This window comes from Lampris incognitus, chromosome 13, assembly GCF_029633865.1.
Source record: "Lampris incognitus isolate fLamInc1 chromosome 13, fLamInc1.hap2, whole genome shotgun sequence".
NCBI lineage: Eukaryota > Metazoa > Chordata > Actinopteri > Lampriformes > Lampridae > Lampris > Lampris incognitus.
This window is the reverse complement of record NC_079223.1, coordinates 47,803,023-47,829,058: the sequence shown is the minus strand read 5'-3', so window position 1 is coordinate 47,829,058 and position 26,036 is coordinate 47,803,023. Positions and strand designations below refer to the sequence as shown.

The window sequence follows — 26,036 nt, the reverse complement described above, 5'->3', positions numbered from 1 at the left end:
GAGGTAGGACATGAACCAGTGGAGGGCAGATCCTGAGATACCAAGCTCAGTGAGTCTGGAGAGGAGGATTTGGTGGTTAACCGTGTCAAAGGCAGCTGACAGATCTAGCAGCAGTAAAGTTGAGGACTGACCAGCAGCTCTCGCCAAATGCAGTGATTCTATTACCGACAGGAGTGCAGTCTTGGTAGAGTGACTGATTCGGATCGTACAGATTGTTCTCAGAGAGGAATTCAGAGACTTGGTTAAAGACTGTGCGGTCAAGTATTTTTGATGGAAAGGGTAGGAGGAAACTGGTCTGTAGTTTTATATATATATATATATATATATATATATACAGAGAGAGAGAGAGAAGATTTTACTAAAGTTGGTTTCTGTAAGATGTGTTTTTGCCATAATATATTAAATTGTTCTTTAGATTATCTTCCTTTAAACAAACTTTACACCAGTGTGCAACAGGATTGTATAATGAAGCCACATTTATTTACTGCTAGAATGAGGCTATTGATTCATAATCATAGTGACATTACATTATTACTACACCCAAGCTTTTGGCTAAAACGGTATGGAAAGCTCCTAACGCCATATATCCCCTCACTAACTACCTAAGGCCAAACAGAAGACCGTGCCAGACCACCAGATAGTCCCGTACTCTGAGGAATGTGTTTGCAGTGGTTTCCTTATTGTGAGGTCAGGAGGATATACGGAGGTCAGGAGCCCTCTTAGCCTGGCTGAAGGACTCTGTGGTGGACTACTGCCCAGTCTCTGCCTGACTGTAAAAACTCAAATGAGAAACAGATTTATCCATCTGGTGGCTATTAAACTTACAGCCTTCGTCCAGTATAAAGGAGGTCAATACACAGTTTATCGCAGCACAGGTTCTTGGTTGGGTGGGAAGGTATGTGAAACCATATTCTGACAACTGAAACTCGAACTCTTTTTTAAAGAAACTATAAGACACTAACATAAATTAAATGCTAGTAAGTGTGGTGCCCCATGATGCCTTGTAATGGTATGGAAAACATCAGCGCACACATTAGCACTCCCTAGTTTCTGAACAAGTCCTTCACGCGAGACAAGCCATGTTCTCTTATGTCTCTATTACGATGAAAATGGGTGAAGTGAGGTAACAGGTGTGCCTAATGTTTTCAACCAGATGGTATAAAATAATAGGATGAGTCCCTCAGAACAAGGCAGAGAGGACCGTTTCCATGTCTTTTTTTTCGCTGGTACAAGGGGTGTCTTGTCTGGGCAAGGACGACTGGAAACAAATCTGATGTAATTATCTGATGTTCACCAGGCAGGACTGAAACCAATTACTGAGCGAAAGAAGGGGAGTCAAGTGTGCATCAGTGTGTGTGTGTGTGTGTGTGTGTGTGTGTGTGTGTGTGTGTGTACGTGTGTGTGCGTGTGCGCGCACTGAGGGTAGACTGGCAACATCCATCATGTGGCCTATCGGTCCTGCTGCTAATTGCCAACTTTACAGCGCTGCATTGGAAATGTCACTAGGGGAAGAGAGAAAATGGTGTCAGAATCCAAGATTGAGAGAGAGAGAGGGTGACTGAGGTTATATCAGTTTGAGGTTACATTATCCTACACAGATCAGTCATCATCGGAGAGTTTTTTGATATTTAATTTCGATATTTTGTGGCTATTTAATTGTTCAGGCTTTGAAAAGTATAGAATGTCAGTCACAACTTTGCCTTTCACTTTGTCCCCCACCCTTTTCTGTTTGTCTTCCTGCTCTTACTTTTTCTTCTCTCTCTCTCTCTCTCTCTCTCTCTCTCTCTCGCTCTCTCTCATCATCTCTCCCTGTCTCTCTCGTTCTCTTCCTGCTCTCTTTTTTGTCGTTTTCATTAGAGGGCCATGGGTTGTTTATATGTCGCCCTACCTCCATGAAGACAAACTTAATTCTGGTCCTGTAAGCCAAGCACCACATTTTAAACCGAATCACATCGCCTCTCCCTCTTCCTGCTTCTCCCCGATTCCTCCCCTCTCCCCTTCTCCCGCCACCCGTCCATCCACCCCTTCGCTTACTCAGTGTCATCGGTGGAGCGTAAAGAGTGTTACTACCGTCTAAACGACGAGAACCTGTGTGAGAGCGTGCTGACCAGTCATGTGACCCTAGAGGAGTGCTGCTGCACCCTGGGAGCCGGCTGGGGGGACAACTGTGAGGTCCACCCCTGTCCTGTTAACAACACTGGTGAGAATAGAAAATATGATTATCATGGTAATCACAGGGAATTCTACACTACATGATATATATCGTGATATCTGCTTCCATACGATAAAAAAATACCATGTTTAACAATCCGGCTGAGGTTCATCACATTGAACTGTGTGGTAATGTAATGTATAATATCAAACCAAAAAGTAGTTTTTAAATTACTCCCATTAGATATTTTAGACATCATTTTGTGAGAAATTTTAGGTCACTGGAGTGTCTGCAGGGCCTCAAGTCTTGAATGTCCTTAATGTCTTAAAAATGACTCAAAGGTCCTTAAAATACCCTTAATTCAGTTTTATAAACATTAAACTTAAAAGTTGTTCAATTGTCTTCACTTTGAATTTATGAGGTCTGAATTGTGAATTTCATCATTAACATTTTACATGATTTTATCCATGCTTTTGCATAATTAGTTGAGTTCTTCTGCAGCAGGATCACAATTTTTGATAGCCTATAAAACTGTAAGCCTCTACACTGAACCTATAATTACCTGCTGCACTCATACCTGTTGGGGAAAATATACAATGATCCAAGGGTACTGAGCCAAAGTATCTAAGAATATTTTCACTTCTGTAATATTTATGATGCTGGCTGTACAAGAACAAATATGTATAACATACAAAGTTGACCATTTCAGCAAATTCTTTGTAGCCCCCCCATTAAAAAAAAAAAATCCTAGAATGATACTTATCTTGGCGGCACTTTTTGGCATGTGGCCCAGTGGTTAGCGCTGTCACCTCACAGCAAGAAGGTCCTGGGTTCAAACCCCGGGGTTGTCCAACCTTGAGGTCATCCTCTGTGTGGAGTTTGCATGTTCTCCCCGTGTCTATGGTGGGTTTTCTCCAGGTGCTCCGGTTTCCCCCACCATCAAAAAGACATGCATGTTGGGGTTAATACTTCTGTCTGTGCCCTTGACCGAGGCATGGCAAGACGAACTGGAGTTGGTCCCCGGGCGCTGTACGACAGCTGCCCACTGCTCTTAGCTACACAGCTAGGATGGGTTAAATACAGAACGTAATTTCCTTACAGGGATCATTAAAGTACATCAAAATCAAAAAAGAAAAAGAAATCTGTGCCACCTGTCGACTGAAACCTTCTGGACAGAGACCTCAGATGTTGGTCCTGGAATCTGCTGGAGCCACTCTCCCAGTTTGGGGCTCTCAGCCCCTAGTGCTCCTATTACCCTCCTATTACCACTGGGACTACTGTGGATTTGACTTTCCACATCTGATCTAGTTCTTCCTTCAGCCCTTGGTATTTCTCTAGCTTCTCATGCGCTTTCTATCTGATGTTGCCATCACTTGGGATTGCTACATCGATCACTACTGGGATGTGATGGTGTCAGAGTTCTCGTCGAACCAGTCATGATGTTTTCCGGCTCTGTAGCCTATAGAGTCGATTGCAGCTTGATGTAGCAGTGAGGATAGGGAGGTCCATTTCTGATCCATGGAATTGTCAGAACTCAGAATGGCCTCAAACTCTAGTGCCATCTTACCTACAGAGCAACTGAACTCATTCCGTGCTGGGGCTGACTTCAGTTTAGCACAGTTCAGTTGGTTTTTTTTTTATGGGCTTCTTGAGATGCTGTGGGGGGCACACTTTGATGTGGAGCTTGGTCATGATCAAGTGGTGATCCATCCAGCATTCTGCACCTGTCATGGCCCGGGTCAGCAAGACATCACTAGTGTCAGTGCACCTTGTTATGATATAGTCAATCAGGTGCCAGTGTTTAGACCGTGGGTGCATCCGGGATGTTTTGTATTTGGTCTTCTGCTGAAACAGTGTGTTTGTAATGGTGAGGTCATGCTCTGCACAGAGTGTTAGCAGCCTCAGACCATTTGCATTAACTTGACCAACCCCATGCCTACCCAGTGCGCCACTCCATATACCATTGTTTTTCCTACCCTAGCGTTAAAGTCTCCCAGAAGGATCTTGTCCTTTTTTGGGGGGGATACGATGAAGGGCTTCATCTAGTTGGTGGTAGAAGCTGTCCTTCACACCATTGTCAGATGGTAGTGTTGGTGCATATGCACCTAACAGAGTGGCATAGTATGCCTTTGCTAGGGGGATGCGGAGGGTCATTTGCCTCTCACTTAGTCTGGTGGGTGTTTCAGTGAGGCTGGGTAGAATGCTGTTCTTAATTGCCAGTCCAACACTGTGCTGATGTTGCCTGCTAAGGGGATAGCCTCTCCAGAAAAAGGTATAATCCTCCTCCTTCCTTTCTCAGGGGGCCTTCACCCAGGAGCCTGGGTTCGCTGAGAGCAGCGATGTCCACGTTGTAGCGTCTCAGTTCCTCAGCAATGAGCGCAGTCCTTCGATGTGGTCTGTTGCCATCATTATCAAGGAGAGTCCGAACATTCCACGTTGCCAATTCGCATGGGATCATTTTCTTGTTTTTACCGCAGGATGGAATTCCCGGTAGGCGCAGTAACCTACCCAGGAGGTTGGTTGAATGGACAATTTTTAGGCCACCTTTTCTAGGCCCCTCCCCAATTGAGGTGAGCAGGGTGGTCCCTAGATTGGGCTGCTCAGTCGCACGGGGGTCTGCCGAAAGCAGCTGCCACTCAGTCCCACCTACTAGCAACCATATACTCCATGTTGCTGATGTGCGGGGCTCTGACTAGGAGCTCCCAGGCATTTCTACCCTGTCCCCATTGTCAGACACCCCGACACCACCAGACTTCAACCAGATATAAGGCCGGACATTGTACACCATGGTCAGAGATACAGACCTACGTAAGGAGTTTTTTAGAGTGCCACAGGGGGTGCACAGTCCTCAGTAGCACTGTCTGTGCCATGACAGGTTGGTCCTGGTGGTAAAGGCTTATACCCTGGACGACCAGTCACCCGTCATGACTGCAGTAGACCGCTGGAAACTCCCAGACTGTCGAAAAACTGCCTAATGTGTGCTGCCAAACACATTGCTTTTCTCTTGGGGTGTGCTTCCCTAGCCTTTGTCTCAATAGACTTCCCACGAGGCAGCGGGGCAGTGTGGGTGTGTTTCGCACAGGGTAATGTTATACGTCTAGTGTAGTAGTTAGAAGAAAGATGCATGCTTGCTTACCACCTGCTTTTCTAACCTCTCGCTTACATCATGCTGCCGCTGGCTAGCCTTTGTGGTGAACAAGGAAGCAGCCCAGTGTGTAAGCCGTCCCCCGCCAGTATAGCCTCTCCTTCGCCGAGACCCCTGCCAGGCCTCCTCATGGCCACACACGGTAACTGGGCACCTCGCGGACTCAAGAAAACTTGGTAGGGGATCTCGGAGCTGCAGTGGTCCCCAGAGGCTGTTCACACACACACACACACACACACACACGCAAACACACACACAGAGGGATGCTAAGCCTGTGTACCTCTGTTGCACCTTGCAGACCTGTTTAACCAGATGTGTCCATCAGGAAGAGGCTTTATTCCAAGTGGTACCCCTGTGTTCGGTGTGCCCAGCTCTGATAATTACAAAGGTAAGTTCCCCTCAGGTTTAGGTGAGTCGACTAACGCATAACAACACAATGTTACCAGAACTTTTTCTCATTAGCTAAAATCTTGTAAGTAGCCAAAACTTGAAAAGTTCATTTTACCTTGTTCAAAATGTATGTTTACCGCCTCGGTGTCAAACAGATAAAGGCACACAGAACTGTTTCTGAAACCAATGTGACTTTACTGAACTTTTTCTGATTTGATTCTAACACCTGCCCCAGTTGAAACTGGATGGATGGATGGATGGATGGATGGATAGACAGATAAACGGGTTGGGTGATTGACTAGTTGATTGATCGATCACTCAGTAATAACTGACTGATTGTGTTACATGCACTGAGCAGTGTTGTATTCTTCCTTGTGCCTGTGTGCATCAATTTTTGATGTATACATGTGTGTGTACATACCTACGTGTGTCTTTATGTGATGTGTGAACAGTACTGACCCCTGCTCTCCCTCCCTGTTTGCAGATGCAGATGAGTGTGCATTGTTTGGTCAGGAGGTATGCAAGGGAGGCTTTTGTCTGGACACGCTTGGCAGCTACGAGTGCTACTGTAAGACTGGCCAGGATTACGACCCTGCCAAGCTGGAGTGCCGAGGTCAGGCTTGTTGACACAGTGTGTGTGTGTGTGTGTGTGTGTGTGTGTGTCCCCACCATGTGGCAGTTGAGCAGGGTTCGAGTTAAGGTGGGGGGAAGGTGATAGGTGATGTAGGCCTTACTGCAGTTACTTCCAGTGGGCCATGCGAAGCAGCCTTTGAACCATTGAACCGTAACAGCCTCCTCTAGACAGCAAGATGGACACACACACACTAAAGCCTCCTACAGACTGTGTTATTTCAGCAGTCCTATAAGTTTATTACAAGACACACTGTGTGATGTGGATCTAATAAACTTGGGTACCACATCAAGTGTGATGTGTGTAGACTGTACCATGGTAACACTACTGAATCACAGGCTACGACACAAGTCCATAAAAACGTCATCAGCGTGTGTGCCGCATCAGTACGTGTCATCAGTCTGCGCCGCCGGTAGAGCAGCATGACGCCGAGCAGGAATCCAGTCCTTTCAATAGTCGCCGCAGCTGGTTTTACTCGTTTTAGATCGTGTTGTTGAATCCATGGCATTTGGGTCACAGATGCTAACAGTGTGTCTGTTTGTGTTTAGCGCCAGCAAAGATTGTGCGTGACGTTGATCAGTGCGTCATTTCCTGCTGCATTTCTATTGGTCGGTTAGTAGACGTAGGTGGTAGCAGCAGTCACATTGCGAGATGGTCGTCCTACATTTCTGACACTGTCAGACTTTTGCCCCGGCTTATCTTCGGTCTCAAGACCGTAATAACGGCCGTCTTTGAACCTGTCTCACAGTGGACCTGTCTCACTGTGCAACGTAGGACCAACGTTTTAGAGCCATGACCAAAGATATCGGCACGTTTAGTCGTCTTTCATCTGAGACGGCTCACATCACACAGTCTGTAAAGGCCATAAGACATACATGATTAAGATGAGCATCCAGGTCCCCAGTTGGCACAAAAGACAGACCTAACTCCATAGTCTCGCCGGGCTGTGCTGCATTAAACCCAGACTACTGAGGCAGGATAAGGTGGAGAGCAGCCCAGCCGCAGCAGCCTGTAACATGTGGAGTGCCTACCCACACGACATGCCAGATCAGCTCTTGGGATTGGCACCGATGCTCAGACAGTTCCCGACTAAATTTATTTGAGTTAGCTAACATGGCAAAAGGCACAGAAAATCATTATGTGGGTGACCTCTACCGTAGGGCCGAACCCCAGTGATTTCTGTTTTCCTTTCGTTGATACTGCAAAGCGGTCATCACCCAAAAGTGGGATTCTGACTTGTTTGTCCGTCCCAAAATCTGTGGTGTCTCAGTGGATTCTTTCAGTTATTTCACCATGTGGGCAGTGAAAGCTGTGAAAGAACAGACGGTTAAGTACAGACAGCCTCACTAAGCTCATGATGGCTTTATTTAGAGTTATCTTTTGGTCCTTGTAATGAAGACACACTGTTAAACACAGCCTTAGAACAGGAAGGGAGAGGACTGGGAATAAAGGAAAGCACCACAGAGGTGTGGTTCCTGGCAGGCCTGGCTGTTGGTTTGAGGTCTATTATGGGATGCCTTTAGAGTTGTAATACAATTTAAGAAAAGCCACCACAAGCCTGCCTCGAAGCCTCCGTTCTCCATATGTACAGATGTTTTTCTACGGGAGGAGCGGGCGGGTGATAATTCTGAAGTGGACCTGGGCTTAATGGTTTTTTCAGTCGTGTCATTATTGGGTGTTTCTTCTCTCGTCTTGAGCAGTTACAGCTACAATGTTAATGTGCGTCAAACATGCCCACGACTCTTTTATAAACACGTGAAATGAAGTGACTGCGTTCCTGTAGCGTTTTCCTAGAGCAAGGACACAAAATACCTCGGATGAAGTGACGTGACCGCATCACATTTCAGTAATGGTGGCCCCAGTGGGACTCAAACCCTTAACACTGATGGTATTAGCACCATAACGTTAGGGGCTCTGCCAATTGAGCAACTAGAGCACAACCCCCCCCCCCCCCCCCCCGCAGATTTATTACAGGAAATGAGGATAATATATATATATATTTGCACAGAAATGTCATGGTTTCGTTCACGGCTGCTGTCTTTTTGTTAAGAATGTAATTATATTATTATATTAAAACATAATTTTAATTATAATTATATAACAATATAATTATTGAATAACAATTATATAAAAAGACAGCTGATGTCTTAAAATTGAAATTAAGCAGGCGTCCGGGTGGTGTAGCAGTCTATTCCGTTGCCTACCAACATGGCGATCGCCGGTTCGAATCCCCGTGTTACCTCCAGCTTGATCGGGCGTCCCTACAAAGACAATTGGCCGTGTCTGCGGGTGGGAAGCCGAATGTGAGTATGCGACCTGGTCGCTGCACCAGCGCCTTCTCTGGTCGGTCGGGGCACCTGTTCGGGGGGGAGGGGGAAGTGGGGGGAATAGCGTGGTTCTCCCACGCGCTACGTCCCCCTGGTGAAACTCCATGTATCGAAGGAGGCATGTAGTAGTCTGCAGCCCTCCCCGGATCAGCAGAGGGGGTGGAGCAGCGACCGGGACAGCTCGGAAGAGTGGAGTAATTGGCCGGATACAATTGGGGAGAAAAAGGGGGGAAACATTTTTTTTAAAAAACGTTATCTATGCATGCAGTTGCTCTGTAAAAAATAAGGGACAGCTTTTATTCCTGGTTTGTAATTTAGTGATAATTCCCAAGTTGTACACCAGTGAGCTGATGTATTTATGGCCCAGCCACCTTTTGTCCACTTTGACATCAGTGAGACCGTCCGTATTTACCCAACACCTCCTTCACTGGCCAGAGTCGGTAGAGACAAGTTTATTGTTTTGTTTTACAGAACATGTTACGATGCTGTTGTCAGCAGCATAGATTTTTATTTTATTTTATTTTATTTATTTATTTTGAGCGTTCAAGCAGTTGTCACTAACTGGGCACAAAATTGGAACTGTTAATAAATGTATAACTATACAAGCTTGTGTTTGTGTATATGTTGTGTGTTGACTTGGAGAAGAAACTGCTGTCCTGACTAGTGTTTAATATTGTTTGTCTCTAACTTTACTCTGTGTGTTTTCTCCCTTTCACATTTGTCAGACATCAACGAATGTCTGGATGAGTCGGTCTGTGTCGGCGGAGAGTGTCTGAACACTGACGGCTCCTATATGTGTTTCTGTACACATCCCATGGTGCTGGATTCCCACAATAACTGCATTTTCCCGCCAGAGGTGGCTGCCGGTAAGCCGATCCCTGTTCAGACTGTCAGGACAGTAACGCAGAACAGCTTCTCTGGTACGGCTGTGTTCAGTGGCCTACAATAGCCAGTGGTTTCTGCACTCCATCCAAGTGGGAATACATCTGACTGTAGGAGTGTGAGGGACATGGCTAAAAGTAGTGTGCACGGACAGATGTTCTCTGGGGGCGGGGATACCTGGGATAGATTAAGAAATATACATCTATAGTACCCAAAGTGCCTTACAGCAGCAGTAAGAGTGTGTACATTTTTAGCAAGAATATTTGTGGCATCCACTGTCTGTATTTGTTTGAAGTTGTAGTGATTTATTATATACTTTTTGTTGGAATCACTATGGTGGTGAGCCAAGAAGTCCCCCCACACACACACACCTCCCTTCTTTTCCTCCGTCCTGCATACACAGTGCTAGGGTAAAGTAAAATAAAACAGAACAATGATCCAATTCTGAGGATCTGAGTCAATGAACTTGGCTGAACCTGATTTCTTATATTTTGTTGCACAAATCATTACCGTACTAAGGCACTGTATTGGCAAGAATTTACCGATGAGATTCTTATCGTAACGTTGGCCCGGTGGTTAGCGCTGTCGCCTCACAGCAAGAAGGTCCTGGGTTCGACCCCAGGGTTGTCCAACCTTGGGGTCATCCTCTGTGTGGAGTTTGCATGTTCTCCCCGTGTCTGCATGGGTTTTCCCTGAGTGCTCCGGGTTCCCCCACCATCAAAAAGACATGCATGTTAGGGTTAATACTCCTGTCTGTGCCCCTGACCGAGGCATGGCAAGACGAACTGGAGTTGGTCCCCGGGTGCTACACGGCAGCTGCTCTCTGCTCCTAGCTACACAGATAGGAAGGGTTAAATACAGAGAAAGAATTGCCTCATGGGGATTAATGAAAAAAGTAGAAGTGTAATATGAGTGTCACAACTCAGTATTTTTTATTTGTATTATGATTCCACAAACACTGCAAATTAAAAAAACATAAGAAAAAAAGTCGCACAGAAAACACCGCAATATGCATAAACATCAGGGTAATCACAGCCATAGCTAGTGTGCCAATGCTGCACTAGCTATGGCTGGTGTGGTTCTGTACAGTCATGTTTCAATACGTCACCTGCCACCTAATGGTCAGCAATGGAAACTACACAATGAAGTAGTGCTGCTGCTACATTTCTTTGGGTGTCATCTTAAAGGGGAATTTCGCCATTTTTTATGTGGATGTCCAATCGGTGTTGAGCGCAAATATAGTTAACTGAAGCAATAAATTCCTTAGCACACATGCGATATTGTCTGAGAAATCTGAGTTTTCATGGTCCCGGAGCCTTACCAGCAGTGCCTATATGTACCAGGATGCATTGCACGTGAACTTCTGATGTCCAAAGGCTAAATCCTTCCAAAGCCCGCCCAGCTCGTGGAGGTGGGCATGTCTTGCGGCTCTGTGTACAAAGACTGGCATCTTAAAATCTTCACACTTCGATCGATCAGAAAACCGAAAAAGAACATTGGATTAGTTTTGACAACAAACATGCCTTCTCGCTGTATCGTGCCTGAATGTGACAACTACAGAAAGAAGAGAGGAGGAAGGAACCGTAAGCTACCAACCGATTACCAACAGATGTTGAACGGTGAAGAATAGCTCCGAGCGATGAAAAACCCCAAATATGATGAGAATGCACCAACATCATTACTGGGAAATCTTGGGGTATGCTCTGCATTTTGTAGCAGATGACTACAACAGGGACATACAGGCAGAGTTGATGGGAAGAAGCATCAAGAAATTCCTGAAGACATCTGCTGTGCCCACTCTTTTTGGAAGCGATATTGGCAATTGAGAACCCTCGGAGAAGCGAGTTCGAATAGAGGTAAGCTGTTTGTAACCAACGTTAGTTACAGTAAATGCATAGCATGCAAAATTTCATATTGTGTCTGCCCAATTTAGTACTGAGATAGTTTACAGGTACAACTGAGAATCATAATTATTTTTACTCTGTCACCATAGATTGAAGAACAAACTGCCCCTTGCTTCTACCACATGTGATGCTAATCTGCAACACGCAGAGGAAAAACACAGGTAAATGAGTTGTATTCACTGACTTATTCTGACCTGTAAATTTGTTAGCCGTGCTAGCGTTTGAAACAATCCATCCGTGCACAAGCTCTCTGTGTGACAGGTGAAAATCTCACACTCAGCCATGCTGATTTTGAAAACATGCATCCAGCTGTTTCTGTTGGGAAACACTTTGCCAAGGGACTACCAAGTCTTTTCCATAGAGCCCAGTTGGACTCTTAAACATGTCCGCAAACAGTACATTAATCGATAAGCACCCTAAAAGTTCCATTTTGTTATACAGGAAATGAAGCGCCGGTGGTTATCAATACTACACCATGTGGTGGATGTCCACAGCTGGACTGATGAGTAGAGCAGCATTGTCTGCATGAACTACTGAACGAGGAGGCCATGAAGAAGAAGAAATGGTTAGAAGCAGACTCCCTTGCCTATGAGGACTTGCATGCTCTGGTCCAAGAAAAGCATCTTCTGAAGGACTTCGAAGACTTGGGCTTCTTCAAACATACAGGTGAGCATAGTACTTTGTATCAGTCACTTTTTGAAAGCAACATTGTTGTAGAAATCTCATTTCTGAAAACAATGTGTGATGTTCCCTATGTGAACATACTGATGTTACTCTATCACCTGTCATTACCCCCACGTAACATAAATATAATAACGGGAGCGAGGCGATATTTCCATGAGCTGCAATGTATGCTTTAATGACACAGACGGGAACAGGAAGCACAACCAAATACCAACATGAAAATAAAACTGTCCCCCTCCAGTGGTAGCCAGGGGAATTAGCCCAGAACAAACACCCAACCCAATATATAACAAGATTTGCAGTCCCCGCAACAGAGACCAGACTCACTAACTAACTGGTGCGGCGAGTGCCCCTTACCAAAGGTTCATTAAAAGCTAAGGCGGTCGGGGGGTTTGATGACCCACAAAGGGTACCTCCAACCAGTCTCTGGAGTAGCATCAGCCGCCACTGTTACTTCTGTTGGTCCTGGGTTGGCTGCCTCCATTTGGATGACATTTCTGGGGGGGGATCCTGCTCACCCACTGGAAGAATAGTCACCAGGTTTTTCATGGGGACAGTAGCCACTTGATCCAATAAGGCAAGTTGTGGTGGCTATCTGGGTGCAAGCATTTCTTGGGTCACAGGCTCGCATTTGGTCTATGTGGCGTTTCCAGTATAGTGCTGAACCCACGTCAGCTGTATAAGACAGGCTCTGCCTGAGACACCACCACACCCAGAATTCACTTCTCCTCCCCCTGCCTATAATCACGGACGAGCAGAGTCCCCAACTGCAAAGACTTTTTCCTTGGTGAATGGAGCTCCGCGGCCCTGCTGGTCTGCCTGTGCCTGATCCACCACAGCTGCCACACATGGTTTGAGGAGGTCGAAGTGGGAATGGAGCTGATGGCAGAGAAAGAGCATGGCAGGAGACTCATTAGCTGTCGCGTGAGAAGTATTTCTGTAGCTAAGCATGAATGAATCCAGTCTATGTTACACTGTGGTCGACCCCCAGGAAGCTTTCAATGAATGCTTCAGTGTCTGCACAAAACCTTCTGCCAGACCATTTGTGGCTGGGTGAAAGGGTGCAGAGCACATGTGTTTCACTCCATTTGCTTTGAGAAAAGCCACAGAATCACATGAAGCGAACTGCGAACCATCATCACCGACCAACACGTCAGGCAAACCATGACAGCTGAACAAAGTCATCAGAGCCTGAATAGTCTTAGAGGTTTTGATGGATTCCATCAGTTGCACTTCTGGCCACTTAGAGTGGGCATCCACCACAACCAGAAACATATCTCCCTCCAAAGGACCAGCAAAATTCCCATGTATTCTCCTGCCATGGTGTCCCTGGCCATGGCCATGAGTGCAGCAGGGAGAGACTGGGAGACTTCTGGTTGCATTGGCATGAGTGACACATTTTGGCCTGCTGTTCAATTTTAGTGTCATCCCTGGCCATCAGATGTAACAACGATCAATGGCTTTCATTTTAACCACTCCCGGGTGCACCGCATGCAGCTCTTTCAGTGGTCTCAATTTTGGGGGCACAATCACCCAGTTGCCCCACAGCAGGCACCCCTGGACCACAATGAGCTCATCCTTCGAAGTAATAGGTTGTCCGGGCATTGTCCTGCTCTTTCACCACAGGACACTGGCCTGACAAAATCATGTCCATCACTTGAGAGAGCACTAGGTCAATACCTTGTTTCTTCGCAAATGTCTGCACTGCATACAGGCAGGGAGTCCAGGTGGTGTATCAGCACTGTATCCACTAAACCTGGTTTGTCCTTGTGTGCCACCTGCAGTGGCAGGCGTGAGAGGCCGTCCGCATTGCCATGTTCAGCTGCACCCCTGTATTTAATCCGTGTATTTGGGGTGATTAAACTGCGCAACAGACCATATGTTGTCGGCCGAATCACACTGAGAAAAACAGAGCTTCTTCTCACCCTCACTTCCATTTACCAGCATGAAATGTTCAAATCTCTCCACATATGTCAACCACTGCTCCGTCGACCCATCCAAGGCATCAACATGACTGATGATCCCCACCATTTTTTGGTGGGGATCATCAGCTAGCAACGCTAGCAACACTAATGCAGCTAGCAACGCTAATGCTAACCACCAAAACTAGTGCGGATTATTTACCACCGAAGTGTTGAGAATCACTGGGTGTGCCGTACTTGTCGCCAATTTATGTGAACGTACTGACGTTACTGTATTACCCTCACTAATGTCAATACAACGGTAGCAAGGCAACATTCCCATGTGCTGCAATGTTCCTTTTTATAACACAGACGGGAACAGGAAGCACAACCAAAAACCAGCATGAAAATAACATTGTCGCCCCCCCAGCGGTAGCCGGGGGAATTAGCCCAGAACGAACACCCAGCCCAATACATAACATAATGTATTTTTTACAGTACACAAGCCCATTGGAAGTGTTCCACTCTGCAATGATGAAGTACATGCCCAAGAGACAACACTTCTCCCACATGGGCATGAGGGAGAGAGGGCAACTTGCTGTTTTGTAGCACAATGAAAATGTTGTGAGAGGAAACCTGCCACTAACAGCCAGGGTAGAAATAAACATACATATTTTGTTGGTATTTTTTCTATATAGTAACAATTATATGACACTTGATGTCAATGGGGACAATTTACATTGTCATCTTCATCCCAAGTTGTTCTCCTTTTTTAAATTTTTAAATAAACTGAACACTTCACCCTCAACATTTTGAAGATCATGGAAATATGACAGTGAGCACAAATTCATCCAAGTCTTCACCTGTTATGTTTCCCTAAATATCTTTTTTGTCATTTCAGGCAAGGTGCAAAGGAAACTGGTTTACTGTCAGAGGAGAAAGCAATGGGTTGTGAAGACAGTTTACGAGCCTCACAAGCACAACTTCAGAGTGCCTCTGTGAACTTGTCATTGCATGAAGATGGGACTCTACCTTTGTCTACAAAGTGCAGATGTCATTATTTTTGTTTCCTCGGCCTGCTCTTTCCCAAACATTGAAGCAAATCAAAAACCATCTAAACAAGAAGCAACTGCGAAGCACCAATCCGGTTTTCCAAAACGACAAAATGAGAAGTCGAGCAAAGTGGCTGAGGAAAAAGAAATACTGGACAACGCAATTATTGGCCCTTTGGACTTATTTCACCCCTGTCAGCAGCTTCATAGCCCCTTAATTTATAATTTACATTTTCAGTTGTGCAATATTGACTTAACAGTACAATAACTCAACATTAGAACTGCATCCATACTGCACATTCTGCAATATTTTTACATATTTCTTATTTTTCTATGAATCTTTCTCCTTTCGATTGCTCCCGTTAAGGGTCGCCACAGTGGATCATCTGTTTCCATCGTTGCCTGTCCTCTGCATGTCCTCCCTCACTACATCCATAAACCTCCTTTTTTCCTCTCTCTTTGCAGCTCCATATTCAGCATCCTTCTCCCAATATACCCAGGATCTTTCCTCTGCACATGTCCAAATCATCTCGGTCTCCCTTCTCTTGCTTTGTCTCCAAACCGTCCAACCTGAGCTGTCCCTCTAACATACTCGTTCCTAATCCTGTCCTTCTTCATCACTCCCAATGAAAATCGTATCGTCTTCAACTCTGCCACCTCCAGCTCCACCTCCTGTCTTTTCGTCAGTGCCGTCTCCAAACCATATAACATAGCTGGTCTCACAACCATCTTGTAAACCTTCCCTTTAACTCTTGCTTGTACCCTTGTGTCACAGTTCACTCCTAACACTCTTCTCCACCCATGCCACCCTCTCTGCATTCTCTTTTTCACCTCTCTTCCGCACTCCCCGTTACTTTGAACAGTTCCCCCAATTATTTAAACTCATCCACCTTAGCCACCTCTACTCCTTGCATCCTCACCAGTCCACTGTCCTCCCCCTCATTCACGCATATGTATTCCGTCTTGCTCCTACTGACTTTCATTCCACTTCTCTCCAGTGCATACCTCCACCTCTCCAGGCTCTCCTCAACCTGCACCCTACTCTCACTAAGATCACAATGTCATCCGCAAACATCATCGTCCACGGAGACTCCTGCCTGATCTCGTCCATCAATCTGTCCATCACCATTGCAAACAAGAAAGGGCTCAGAGCCGATCCTTGATGTAATCCCACCTCCACCTTGAACCCATCTGTCATTCCAACCGCACACCTCACCATTGTCACACTGCCCTCATACATATCCTAGCTTCTACTACTCTTTCCCATATCTTCATGCTGTGGCTGATCAACTTTATACCTCTGTAGTTACTACTACTACACCAAGATCATGTTAAACAATCTAGTTAGAAACCCCACTGCCATCTCTCCTAAACACCTCCATGACTCCACAAGTATGTCATCTGGACAGAGCACCTTTCCAGTCTTCATCCTCTTCATAGCTGCCCTCACTTCCTCCTTGCTAATCCACCGCACTTCCTGATTCACTATCCCCACATCATCCAGCCTTCTCTCTCTGTCTCTTTCATCAGCCCCTCAAAGTACTCCTTCTACCTTCTCAACACACTCTCACTTGTCAGTACATTTCCTTCTCTATTCTTGATCGCCCTATCCTGCTGCACATCCTTCCCAGCTTACTTTTATATTATATATTGTATAATGCACATTTTTTACATATTATTTTTCTATTTTTCTTGTACATTAACTTATGCTTATCTATACTTTCTCTTCTAGAATGTGAGTAACTGTACCATGACCCAGTCTCCCCGCAGGGATCATTAAAGTATTTCTGATTCTGATTGTGTTGATAGTTTTTCTTTGCTGTGCAAAACCTTGAATAGCTGCTGAATTTGAAATAGGTGTTCTTCAAAATAATTTTTCAGCTAGTCATGCCGGGCTGAAAATAGACCTAATTTCCTTGGAAAATAACACGTCTTGGCCGTGCAAAGAACACAGTCATTTGCTGAAACTTTGTCTTACAAAAATATAAACATTTTGTACTATGCATTGATAGTTTACTCTTTTTTGGTCTTTAGGAAATTTTTTACTAAATGCCTAGATTTAGAAAATTGAATAACAGGTTCTATTTAATTGTCCTGTTTCCATAACAGGGTGAAATAGATTTTTAACGCTCTTATTCCATCTCACTTAGAAAACACACCCCAAAAGCAACGGCTTTCCCATTCTGCCAAGAATGATTTATTTTTAACCGTACATCACCCCCCCCCCAAAAAAAATAAAAAAATAATAATTTGCCCTGTGTTGGCAGAAAATCTGGTGCATCCTGCCTCTAAAGTAAAATGCCTCTAACCAGGTATGATTTTGCATGCAACTGACACATACCTAAGGTCTATCTGCAGCCAAGCCTGATGGTCATTAATGTGAAAATAAACAATTCGAGTTTGTATATGTAGAAAACTTCTTTGATTTTCAAACAAATGTTTAGCATATAGCACATAATTTGCAAGATAAAGTCTAGATCATTCCCAACATGCTTGAAGGTAAAAGTGCGCACAAAGACTTGCATATCACGAGATCAATGCTTGTCTGTTGCTTCGTCCACTTCAGCATGCACTCTGTGCTGACCATTGTCATATGTTGGGCTCTTATGTGATATGACACAGGCAGGCAAGACCATGCCAAGTTTATCCCCTTGTAGCACCCACTCAACAAAAACAGTGATAAGCTGCCAGACGATATTGTCTGCAGAGAGCAAAAGACAGGAAAGAAGGTGGTTATTCATCGGGAAGCTATGCAAATACTGCTGATAAATGTTAACGTTAGCAGCTATTCCCAGAAATATGACTCAGTTCATCTGGACACAAAGTTTAGTGGGAGAAACATTTCATCAATCTAAGTGACTTCGTCCACCTCAGCTGACTACGGGTACCCACAACAAACAGCACAATAAACAGCACAGTCACATAACAACTGAAACCAGTGATCTAAGACACGTTTTCAAATTGCCATTTATATTAAACCGATCGCCAGTTTCGGTTGTTATGCAACTGTGCTGTTTCAGCCATTAACACAATGGTCATTGTATTTGCAAGGTACCTAAGTGAAAACAACAAATAACGTAAGGGTGATGATACGCTGGGCAACTTTTTGGACAATATGATAGGGGAATGTGCTTGCCAACAGGACATTTAATGAGACAGGGGAAATATAATACAGAATTTATCTGGGTAACAAGAGGTTGGCATGCGATCAGTACAAACGTGTTGAGAAAACCGCTTGGCCAACGTTGCCGTGTATCACCACTATAACTATTACTTTGTTGGCCAAAACATAGCACTATGTGATGAAATACTCACTCAATGGTCAACTGCCCTCGTGGCCCAGCTGGTCTTGGTTGTCTTTTCCAGTTTATCTTTGGGATCCTGAAGAAAGTATCCAACATACCTCTGTACATCCATCCATCCATTATCCCCACCGCTTATCCCAATTGGGGTCTTGGGATACCGGAGCCTGTCCTGGCAGTCATTGAGCGGCAGGCGGGGAGACACCCTGGATAGGCTGCCAGTCCATCACAGGCCCAACACACTCACACCTAGGGACAATGTAGTACGGCCGATCCACCTGACCTACATGTCTTTGGGCTGTGGGAGGAAACCGGAGCACCCAGAGGAAACCCACGTAGACACGGAGAGAACATGCAAACTCCACACAGAGGACGACCCGGGATGAGCCCCAAGGTTGGACTACCCTGGTGCTCGAACCCAGGACCTACTTGCTGTGAGGTGACCGCGCTCACCACTGCGCCATTGTGCCTCCTACCTCTGTATATGTGAGAAGTAAAATGTTCATGCATAGTAATGCATACACAGGCTGTCTCGGGGTTAGCGTCAGTGACAGCATCCAACAAAAACTGCCCACATTGAAATTCATTGCAGCAGAATGGTTCGGTTTCTGTTGGCATCAGAGGGCAATTTGAGCAAAGGCACCACCATCTTGGCAGCTCAGATCTGGATGTTCCCCGTCAGCCATATCCTCTTGCTTGGCTAATGCAGCAGCAGCCTCAGCCTTTCTCCACAGCGTTTTTTCGGTTGTATACTCTGGCGCATGAGATCCATAAGATCCTCTGCACTCATATTTTGGGACGTCATTTTTACTGATGGAAACATAGCTAGTTGCAATACAAGGTGAAGAGAACAAGGAAGTTGTGGTTTGAGTGACATCTATGGCATGCCTCTGGAGGCGGAGACTAGAAATCCAAGCTGAATTTGCCTGTAGTTCTCCCTTGTCACCAACTACGTCACTGATGCATCAAATTATGACACTGGTGCCAGAAGAAGAACAGATTTTGCAGCTACGTCCCCAGAGACACACAGAACATTGGCAACAACTGCAGGTGTTTTTCACACTGTATCCCAAATTCGTGTAGACAGAGTTATGGTTGAACATCGGCGGAAGTGGTCCTTTAACGATAACGTGAAATGGTATTCAGAGCGTGTCTTGCGTGTGTAATATGATGTATTTCCAAAGAAAAACAGGATATTAAGCAGAACAAAATGTAGGGCGGGGTGTGATCTGATCCTTCAGGATTTGATTGGATGGTGCAAAATATTTTGTGATATTATTGGTTTGAATGTTGCTCACCTGCGCACTTAGATTTGGTGACGCAATCACTAAAATAGGCTGTTTTAGAGGAAGTTAAGGTGATTTGACTTTTGAAAAGTAAAAAACAGAATTTTTGTAAGTTATTTACTTATTTATTTTTACTTTTTTGCTACATGTTGTTGAAAAGGTGTGTTAAATGATTGGGCAAATGAGCTAACAAGGTAAAAATCATTCAGAATTAATGCAGTATTTTTTGAAAAGCGACATGATGTAATAGATAGTTTTGCAATACTCAGGTGTATCAATATTTTGTCATATCTATATTGTAGTATTTAAAATTCTGTATAGCATGTTGTGAAATTTATGTGTATGTGTGTGTGTGTGTGTGTGTGTGTGTGTGTGTGTGTGACCATGTGTGCATGCACAGGGCACCACGAGGGTGAGCAGACAGACTACCAGGGTATCTGCTGGCAGAGAGTGACAGACATGTTGGCGTGTGAACAGCCTCTAGGACTAAACAACAAGAAGACCACCTACACCGAGTGCTGCTGTCTGTACGGGGAGGCCTGGGGCATAGATTGTGCCCTCTGCCCCCCCAAAGCCACCGGTACACACAACTTACTTACTTATTTTCTTCTCTTTCTTTCTCTTTTCTTCTTTCTTGTCTTTTCCGTCTTTTGTTTTTTCTTTTTGATTCTTTCTATTTTCTTCTTTCTTGTCTTCTTTCTTGCTTGCTTGCTTTCCTTCTTTATTTCTCTATTTCAACCTGTTTTTCTTTCGGTTACTCACTCATATTCTTTGTCTTCCTCGGTTTCTCTCTTTGCCTTTATGCATGCTCAACGATTGTTTTCATATGCAAATTGTATGAAACCAATCGTTGGTTTGGGTCGTTATGCAGCTGTATTGTTTATAAGGGTGGGGATACCTGCAGTCAGTCTAAGAGCCCTGATGCACCAGGCCAATGGTCGGCCTGGTGCGTCAGGGCTCTTAGACTGAAGAGGTCACTTAGATGAGTGATGAAAGGTTTCTCTCAGTAAACGTTGTGTCCAGGTGAACTGATTCACCTTTCTTTGGTTTTCTTACCTGGCTCATTGAGCGTGCATCAAGACATGTTGACTCAGTTTGGCGAGGATTTTCTTAAACGTGTTCATGACTACGAGCAAGCAGTGCGTAAAATGGCAAACTACACAACCCACCTGAGATTCATCCTCAGGTGCAGACAGAGCGGGATTACACCTAAGAACATGCAAATGAAATCTTGGTTAAGGGCCACCGAGCTAACCAGATCCTCCAGAAGGCACAGAGCCAGCTGTTGAATGGATGGATGAGACAAACTAACTTGACAATCGATGCTTTGAAAGCCAAAGAGGAGCAGATCCAACAGAGACTCATGTCGTGTCTAGATGAGACCACTTTCCAACATGTGATTGAGTTCACGGTGAAGTCTCGCGTAGCACAACATGGGAAGTCAAGAACCAGGCAGCAAAAGAAGTTCGACCAACTTGCTGCATGCCAGAGACATCGGCAGACGATGGATGCCAGACACACACCGATGATGTGGACAAGTGGGTGAAGAATCTGTCCGACAGACAACTCACCAAGGCGGAGAAAGACATCCTTGCAAAGGGGCTGAATTTTGCTGTCACGCCGAGGCAAATCCCGCGAGTGGAACTGATCACAGCTGCTATGGAATCAGTGATCTGTAAAAACAACATGGCCGACCCCGAAGTGGAAAGTTTCAGCCTGTCTCAGCAATGCGAAGGCGCCAACATCAGTAGAGATGAGAGGAATACTCTCAGTAAGGACAATAACATCGTCATCCTTCTGGAGGACAAAGGCAGATGCACTGTTGTATTAAACCAGACAGACTATCAGGAGAGTCATGACGTTACTTAGAGACATGAATACTTACAGTGCATCCGGAAAGTATTCACACCCCTTCACTTTCCCCACATTTTGTTATGTTACAGCCTTATTCCAAAATGGATCAAATTCCTTTTTTTTCTCATCAGTCTACATACAATACCCCATAATGACAAAGTGAAAAAGGTTTTGTAGAAATTTTTGCAAATTTATTAAAAATAAAAAACTGAAATATTGCATGTACATAAGTATTCACACCCTTTACTCAGCACTTGGTTGAGGCACCCTTGGCAGCGATTACAGCCTCAAGTCTTCTTGGGTACGAAGCTACAAGCTTGGCACACCTATATTTGGGGTATTTCTCCCATTCTTCTCTGCAGATCCTCTTGAGCTCTGTAAGGTTAGATGGGGAGCGTCGCTGCACAGCTATTTTCAGGTCTTTCCAGAGATGTTCAATGGGGTTCAAGTCTGGGCTCTTGCTGGGCCACTCAAGGACATTCACAGACTTGTCCCGAAGCCACTCCTTCGTTGTCTTGGCTGTGTGCTTAGGGTCGTTGTTGTGCTGAAAGGTAGCCCTTCGCCCGAGTCTGAGGTCCTGAGCGCTCTGGAGCAGGTTTTCATCAAGGATCTCTCTGTACTTTGCTCCATTCATCTTTCCCTCGATCCTGACTAGTCTCCCAGTTCCTGCTGCTGAAGAACATCCCCACAGCATGATGCTGCCACCACCATGCTTCACTGTAGGGATGGTATTAGTAAGGTGAAGAGAGGTGCCTGGTTTCCTCCAGACGTGAGGTTTGGCATTCAGGCCAAAGAGTTCAATCTTGGTTTCATCAGACCAGAGAATCTTGTTTCTCATGGTCTGAGAGTCCTTTAGGTGCTTTCTGGCAAACTCCAAGCGGGCTGTCATGTGCCTTTTACTGAGCAGAGGCTTCCATCTGGCCACTCTACCATAAAGGCCTGATTGGTGGAGTGCTGCAGAGATGGTTGTCCTTCTGGAAGGTTCTCCCATCTCCACAGAGGAACGCTGGAGCTCTGTCAGAGTGACCATCGGGTTCTTGGTCACCTCCCTGACCAAGGCCCTTCTCCCCCGATTGCTCAGTTTGGCTGGGCGGCCAGATCTAGGAAGAGTCCTGGTGGATCCAAACTTCTTCCATTTACGAATGATGGAGACCACTGTGCTCTTCGGGACCTTCAAAGCTGTAGAATTTTTTTTGTACCCTTCCCCACATCTGTGCCTCGATACAATCCTGTCTCGGAGGTCCACAGACAATTCCTTTGACTTCATGACTTGGTTTCTACTCTGACATGCACTGTCAACAGTGGGACCTTATATAGACAGGTGTGTGCCTTTCCAAATCATGTCCAGTCAATTGAATTTACTAGAGGTGGACTCCAATCAAGATGTAGAAACATCTCAAGGATGATCAGTGGAAACAGGATGAACCTGAGCTCAATGTTGAGTGTCATAGCAAAGGGTGTGAATACTTATGTACATGCAATATTTCAATTTTTTATTTTTAATAAATTTACAAAAAATTCTACAAAACCTTTTTCACTTTGTGATTATGGGGTATTGTGTGTAGATTGATGAGAAAAAAAAGGAATTTAATCCATTTTGGAATAAGGCTGTAACATAACAAAATGTGGGGAAAGTGAAGGGGTGTGAATACTTTCCGGGTGCACTGTATGAGCCCCTGAAACCAGATCCAGACAGTGGTCACAAGAAAAGATGACAGATTGTCTGAAGCTGTTAGAACAGGGCAACGCTACTGACAGAATGTTGTACTACAGATTATACCCAGGGGACGCTACACCTAGTCTGTATGGTTTACCCAATATACATAAACAGGATGTGCCATTACGGCTTATTGTTTGTATTATTAACTCAGTGACCTATAACCTCTCTAAGTTTCTGGCATCTGTTCTTAACCCGTTGGTAGGCAGGAATGAACATTACTGTATAATCCATAGAACACTATGGATTTTGTGGATAAGGTGAGGGACCTCATCACTGACTCTCATCATCCACTGGAACACAAACTAGGAGTCAGCAGGACACTGTACCACTGAGCTGACAACACCCCAACTGACACAGCAGCCAGGGAAGGGGAGAAATCCCACATTAAACAGACCCTGTTTAAGTGTGGTTATCCTAACTTGGCATTTGTCAAAGCTACGAAGTTGCCCAAACAGCGCACCAGCCAATCGAAGAGAGGAGAGGGACAACAGCTGCCTAAACGTAAACCAGCAGCGATTCCGTATGTGGTGGGAGTGTTGGAAAAGACAAGACGTGTATTTTCCAAACACCGCATCTCAGTTGCTGTCAAACCCAAAACACGCTGAGCCAGAAGTTGGTCCACCCCAAGGACCGGGTCCCCCGGCACAAACAGAACTTGTTAAGTGCCAGGAGGATTGCCGTGACTTATACATCGGGGGAACCAAACAGATGCTGGGGAAGAGGATGGCACAACACAGGAGAGCTAACACGTCAGACCAGGACTCCACAGTCTACACCATCTACACAGTCTACACCATCTACAGACCAGTGGCCACATTTTCACGGGGAGTCAAAGGGGCCATCTATGTGAAGAGGGAATGACCATCCCTGAACCGAGGGGGGGGGGGGGGGAAGAGTACACCTGTTGCCATCTTGCAATGCTGTGATTGCAACTATTCCCCCAATCCTCTGTGAATAGTTAATAGTCACGCCCATATTTGCATATGAAGCTGGTGGTTGGTTTGGGTCGTTATGCCACTATATTGAATATAAGGGTGGGACACCTGCAGTCACTGTATTGTTTATAAGGGTGGGGACACCTGCAGTCACTGTATTGTTTATAAGGGTGGGGACACCTGCAGTCACAGTATTGTTTGTAAGGGTGGGGACACCTGCAGTCACTGTATTGGTTATAAGGGTGGGGACACCTGCAGTCACTGTATTGTTTATAAGGGTGGGGACACCTGCAGTCACTGTATTGTTTATAAGGGTGGGGACACCTGCAGTCACAGTATTGTTTGTAAGGGTGGGGACACCTGCGGTCACAGTATTGTTTGTAAGGGTGGGGACACCTGCAGTCACAGTATTGTTTGTAAGGGTGGGGACACCTGCAGTCACAGTATTGTTTGTAAGGGTGGGGACACCTGCAGTCACTGTATTGTTTGTAAGGGTGGGGACACCTGCAGTCACTGTATTGATTATAAGGGTGGGGACACCTGCAGTCACTGTATTGATTATAAGGGTGGGGACACCTGCAGTTACTGTATTGTTTGTAAGGGTGGGGACACCTGCAGTCACTGTATTGATTATAAGGGTGGGGACACCTGCAGTCACTGTATTGTTTATAAGGGTGGGGACACCTGTAGTCACTGTATTGATTATAAGGGTGGGGGTACCTGCAGTCACTGTATTGATTATAAGGGTGGGGACACCTGCAGTCACTGTATTGTTTGTAAGGGTGGGGACACCTGCAGTCACTGTATTGTTTATAAGGGTGGGGACACCTGCAGTCACTGTATTGTTTGTAAGGGTGGGGACACCTGCAGTCACTGTATTGTTTATAAGGGTGGGGACACCTGCAGTCACTGTATTGTTTGTAAGGGTGGGGACACCTGCAGTCACTGTATTGATTATAAGGGTGGGGACACCTGCAGTCACTGTATTGTTTATAAGGGTGGGGACACCTGCAGTCACTGTATTGATTATAAGGGTGGGGACACCTGCAGTCACTGTATTGTTTATAAGGGTGGGGACACCTGCGGTCACTGTATTGATTATAAGGGTGGGGACACCTGCAGTCACTGTATTGATTATAAGGGTGGGGACACCTGCAGTCACTGTATTGATTATGAGGGTGGGGACACCTGCAGTCACTGTATTGATTATGAGGGTGGGGACACCTGCAGTCACTGTATTGATTATAAGGGTGGGGACACCTGTAGTCACTGTATTGATTATGAGGGTGGGGACACCTGCAGTCACTGTATTGATTATAAGGGTGGGGACACCTGTTGAGACTGAAGAGGTAACTTAGTGATGAAACGATTCTCTCAGTAAAGGTGTCCAGATGAACTGATTCAACTTTCTGTGACTCTTTTTTCTTCCTCTCTCTCTTACGCTCAGTTATTTTTCTTTGTCTTTCTCTCTTGCTTTCTTTCGTTCTGCCTCTTCTGTTGCTGTCCTCTCGGTGTGTGTGCTGGCAGCGTCATGGTTTGGCTGTGCAGGTGTGTAGGATGAAAAGGCAGACTTGTAGGATATCTGTCCACCAGGGGAATGGAGACTTGGCTCCTGCATCAGCTAATGGACAGACAGGGAACCTGGGCAGCTGTCAGACTCTCTGTGTGTGCGTGTGTGCGTGTGTGTGTGTGTGTGTGTGTGTGTGTGTGTGTGTGTGTTACGTGCTGAAGTCCTTATGTTTAGAGGAAGCGGTTGCTAGCCAATCCCACAATGTGCGTATCCCCTACTCCAAATCCCCCAGTCTGCTAAGCCAGGTAATAATGGTGAAGTAATCACAGTAAATCTCCACTATTTACATTCTGAAATTGTG

General features: G+C 45.4%; 1 protein-coding gene across 4 annotated transcripts in view; it reads left to right on the top strand.

Annotated features, from left to right (window-relative positions):
- Nucleotides 1-26,036, top strand: part of ltbp1 (latent transforming growth factor beta binding protein 1) — a 281,927-nt gene that overhangs the window by 244,199 nt on the left and 11,692 nt on the right. For 3 of the 4 annotated variants that reach the window (XM_056292168.1, XM_056292167.1, XM_056292166.1), the window contains 5 exons: nt 2,039-2,200; nt 5,596-5,685; nt 6,172-6,300; nt 9,371-9,511; nt 20,057-20,236. In XM_056292168.1, coding sequence (XP_056148143.1) covers nt 2,039-2,200; nt 5,596-5,685; nt 6,172-6,300; nt 9,371-9,511; nt 20,057-20,236 — 702 coding nt within the window. Of the gene's footprint in view, nt 1-2,038; nt 2,201-5,595; nt 5,686-6,171; nt 6,301-8,485; nt 8,609-9,370; nt 9,512-20,056; nt 20,237-26,036 lie in introns of those variants that run through there. The other variant, XM_056292170.1, reaches the window with a different exon arrangement.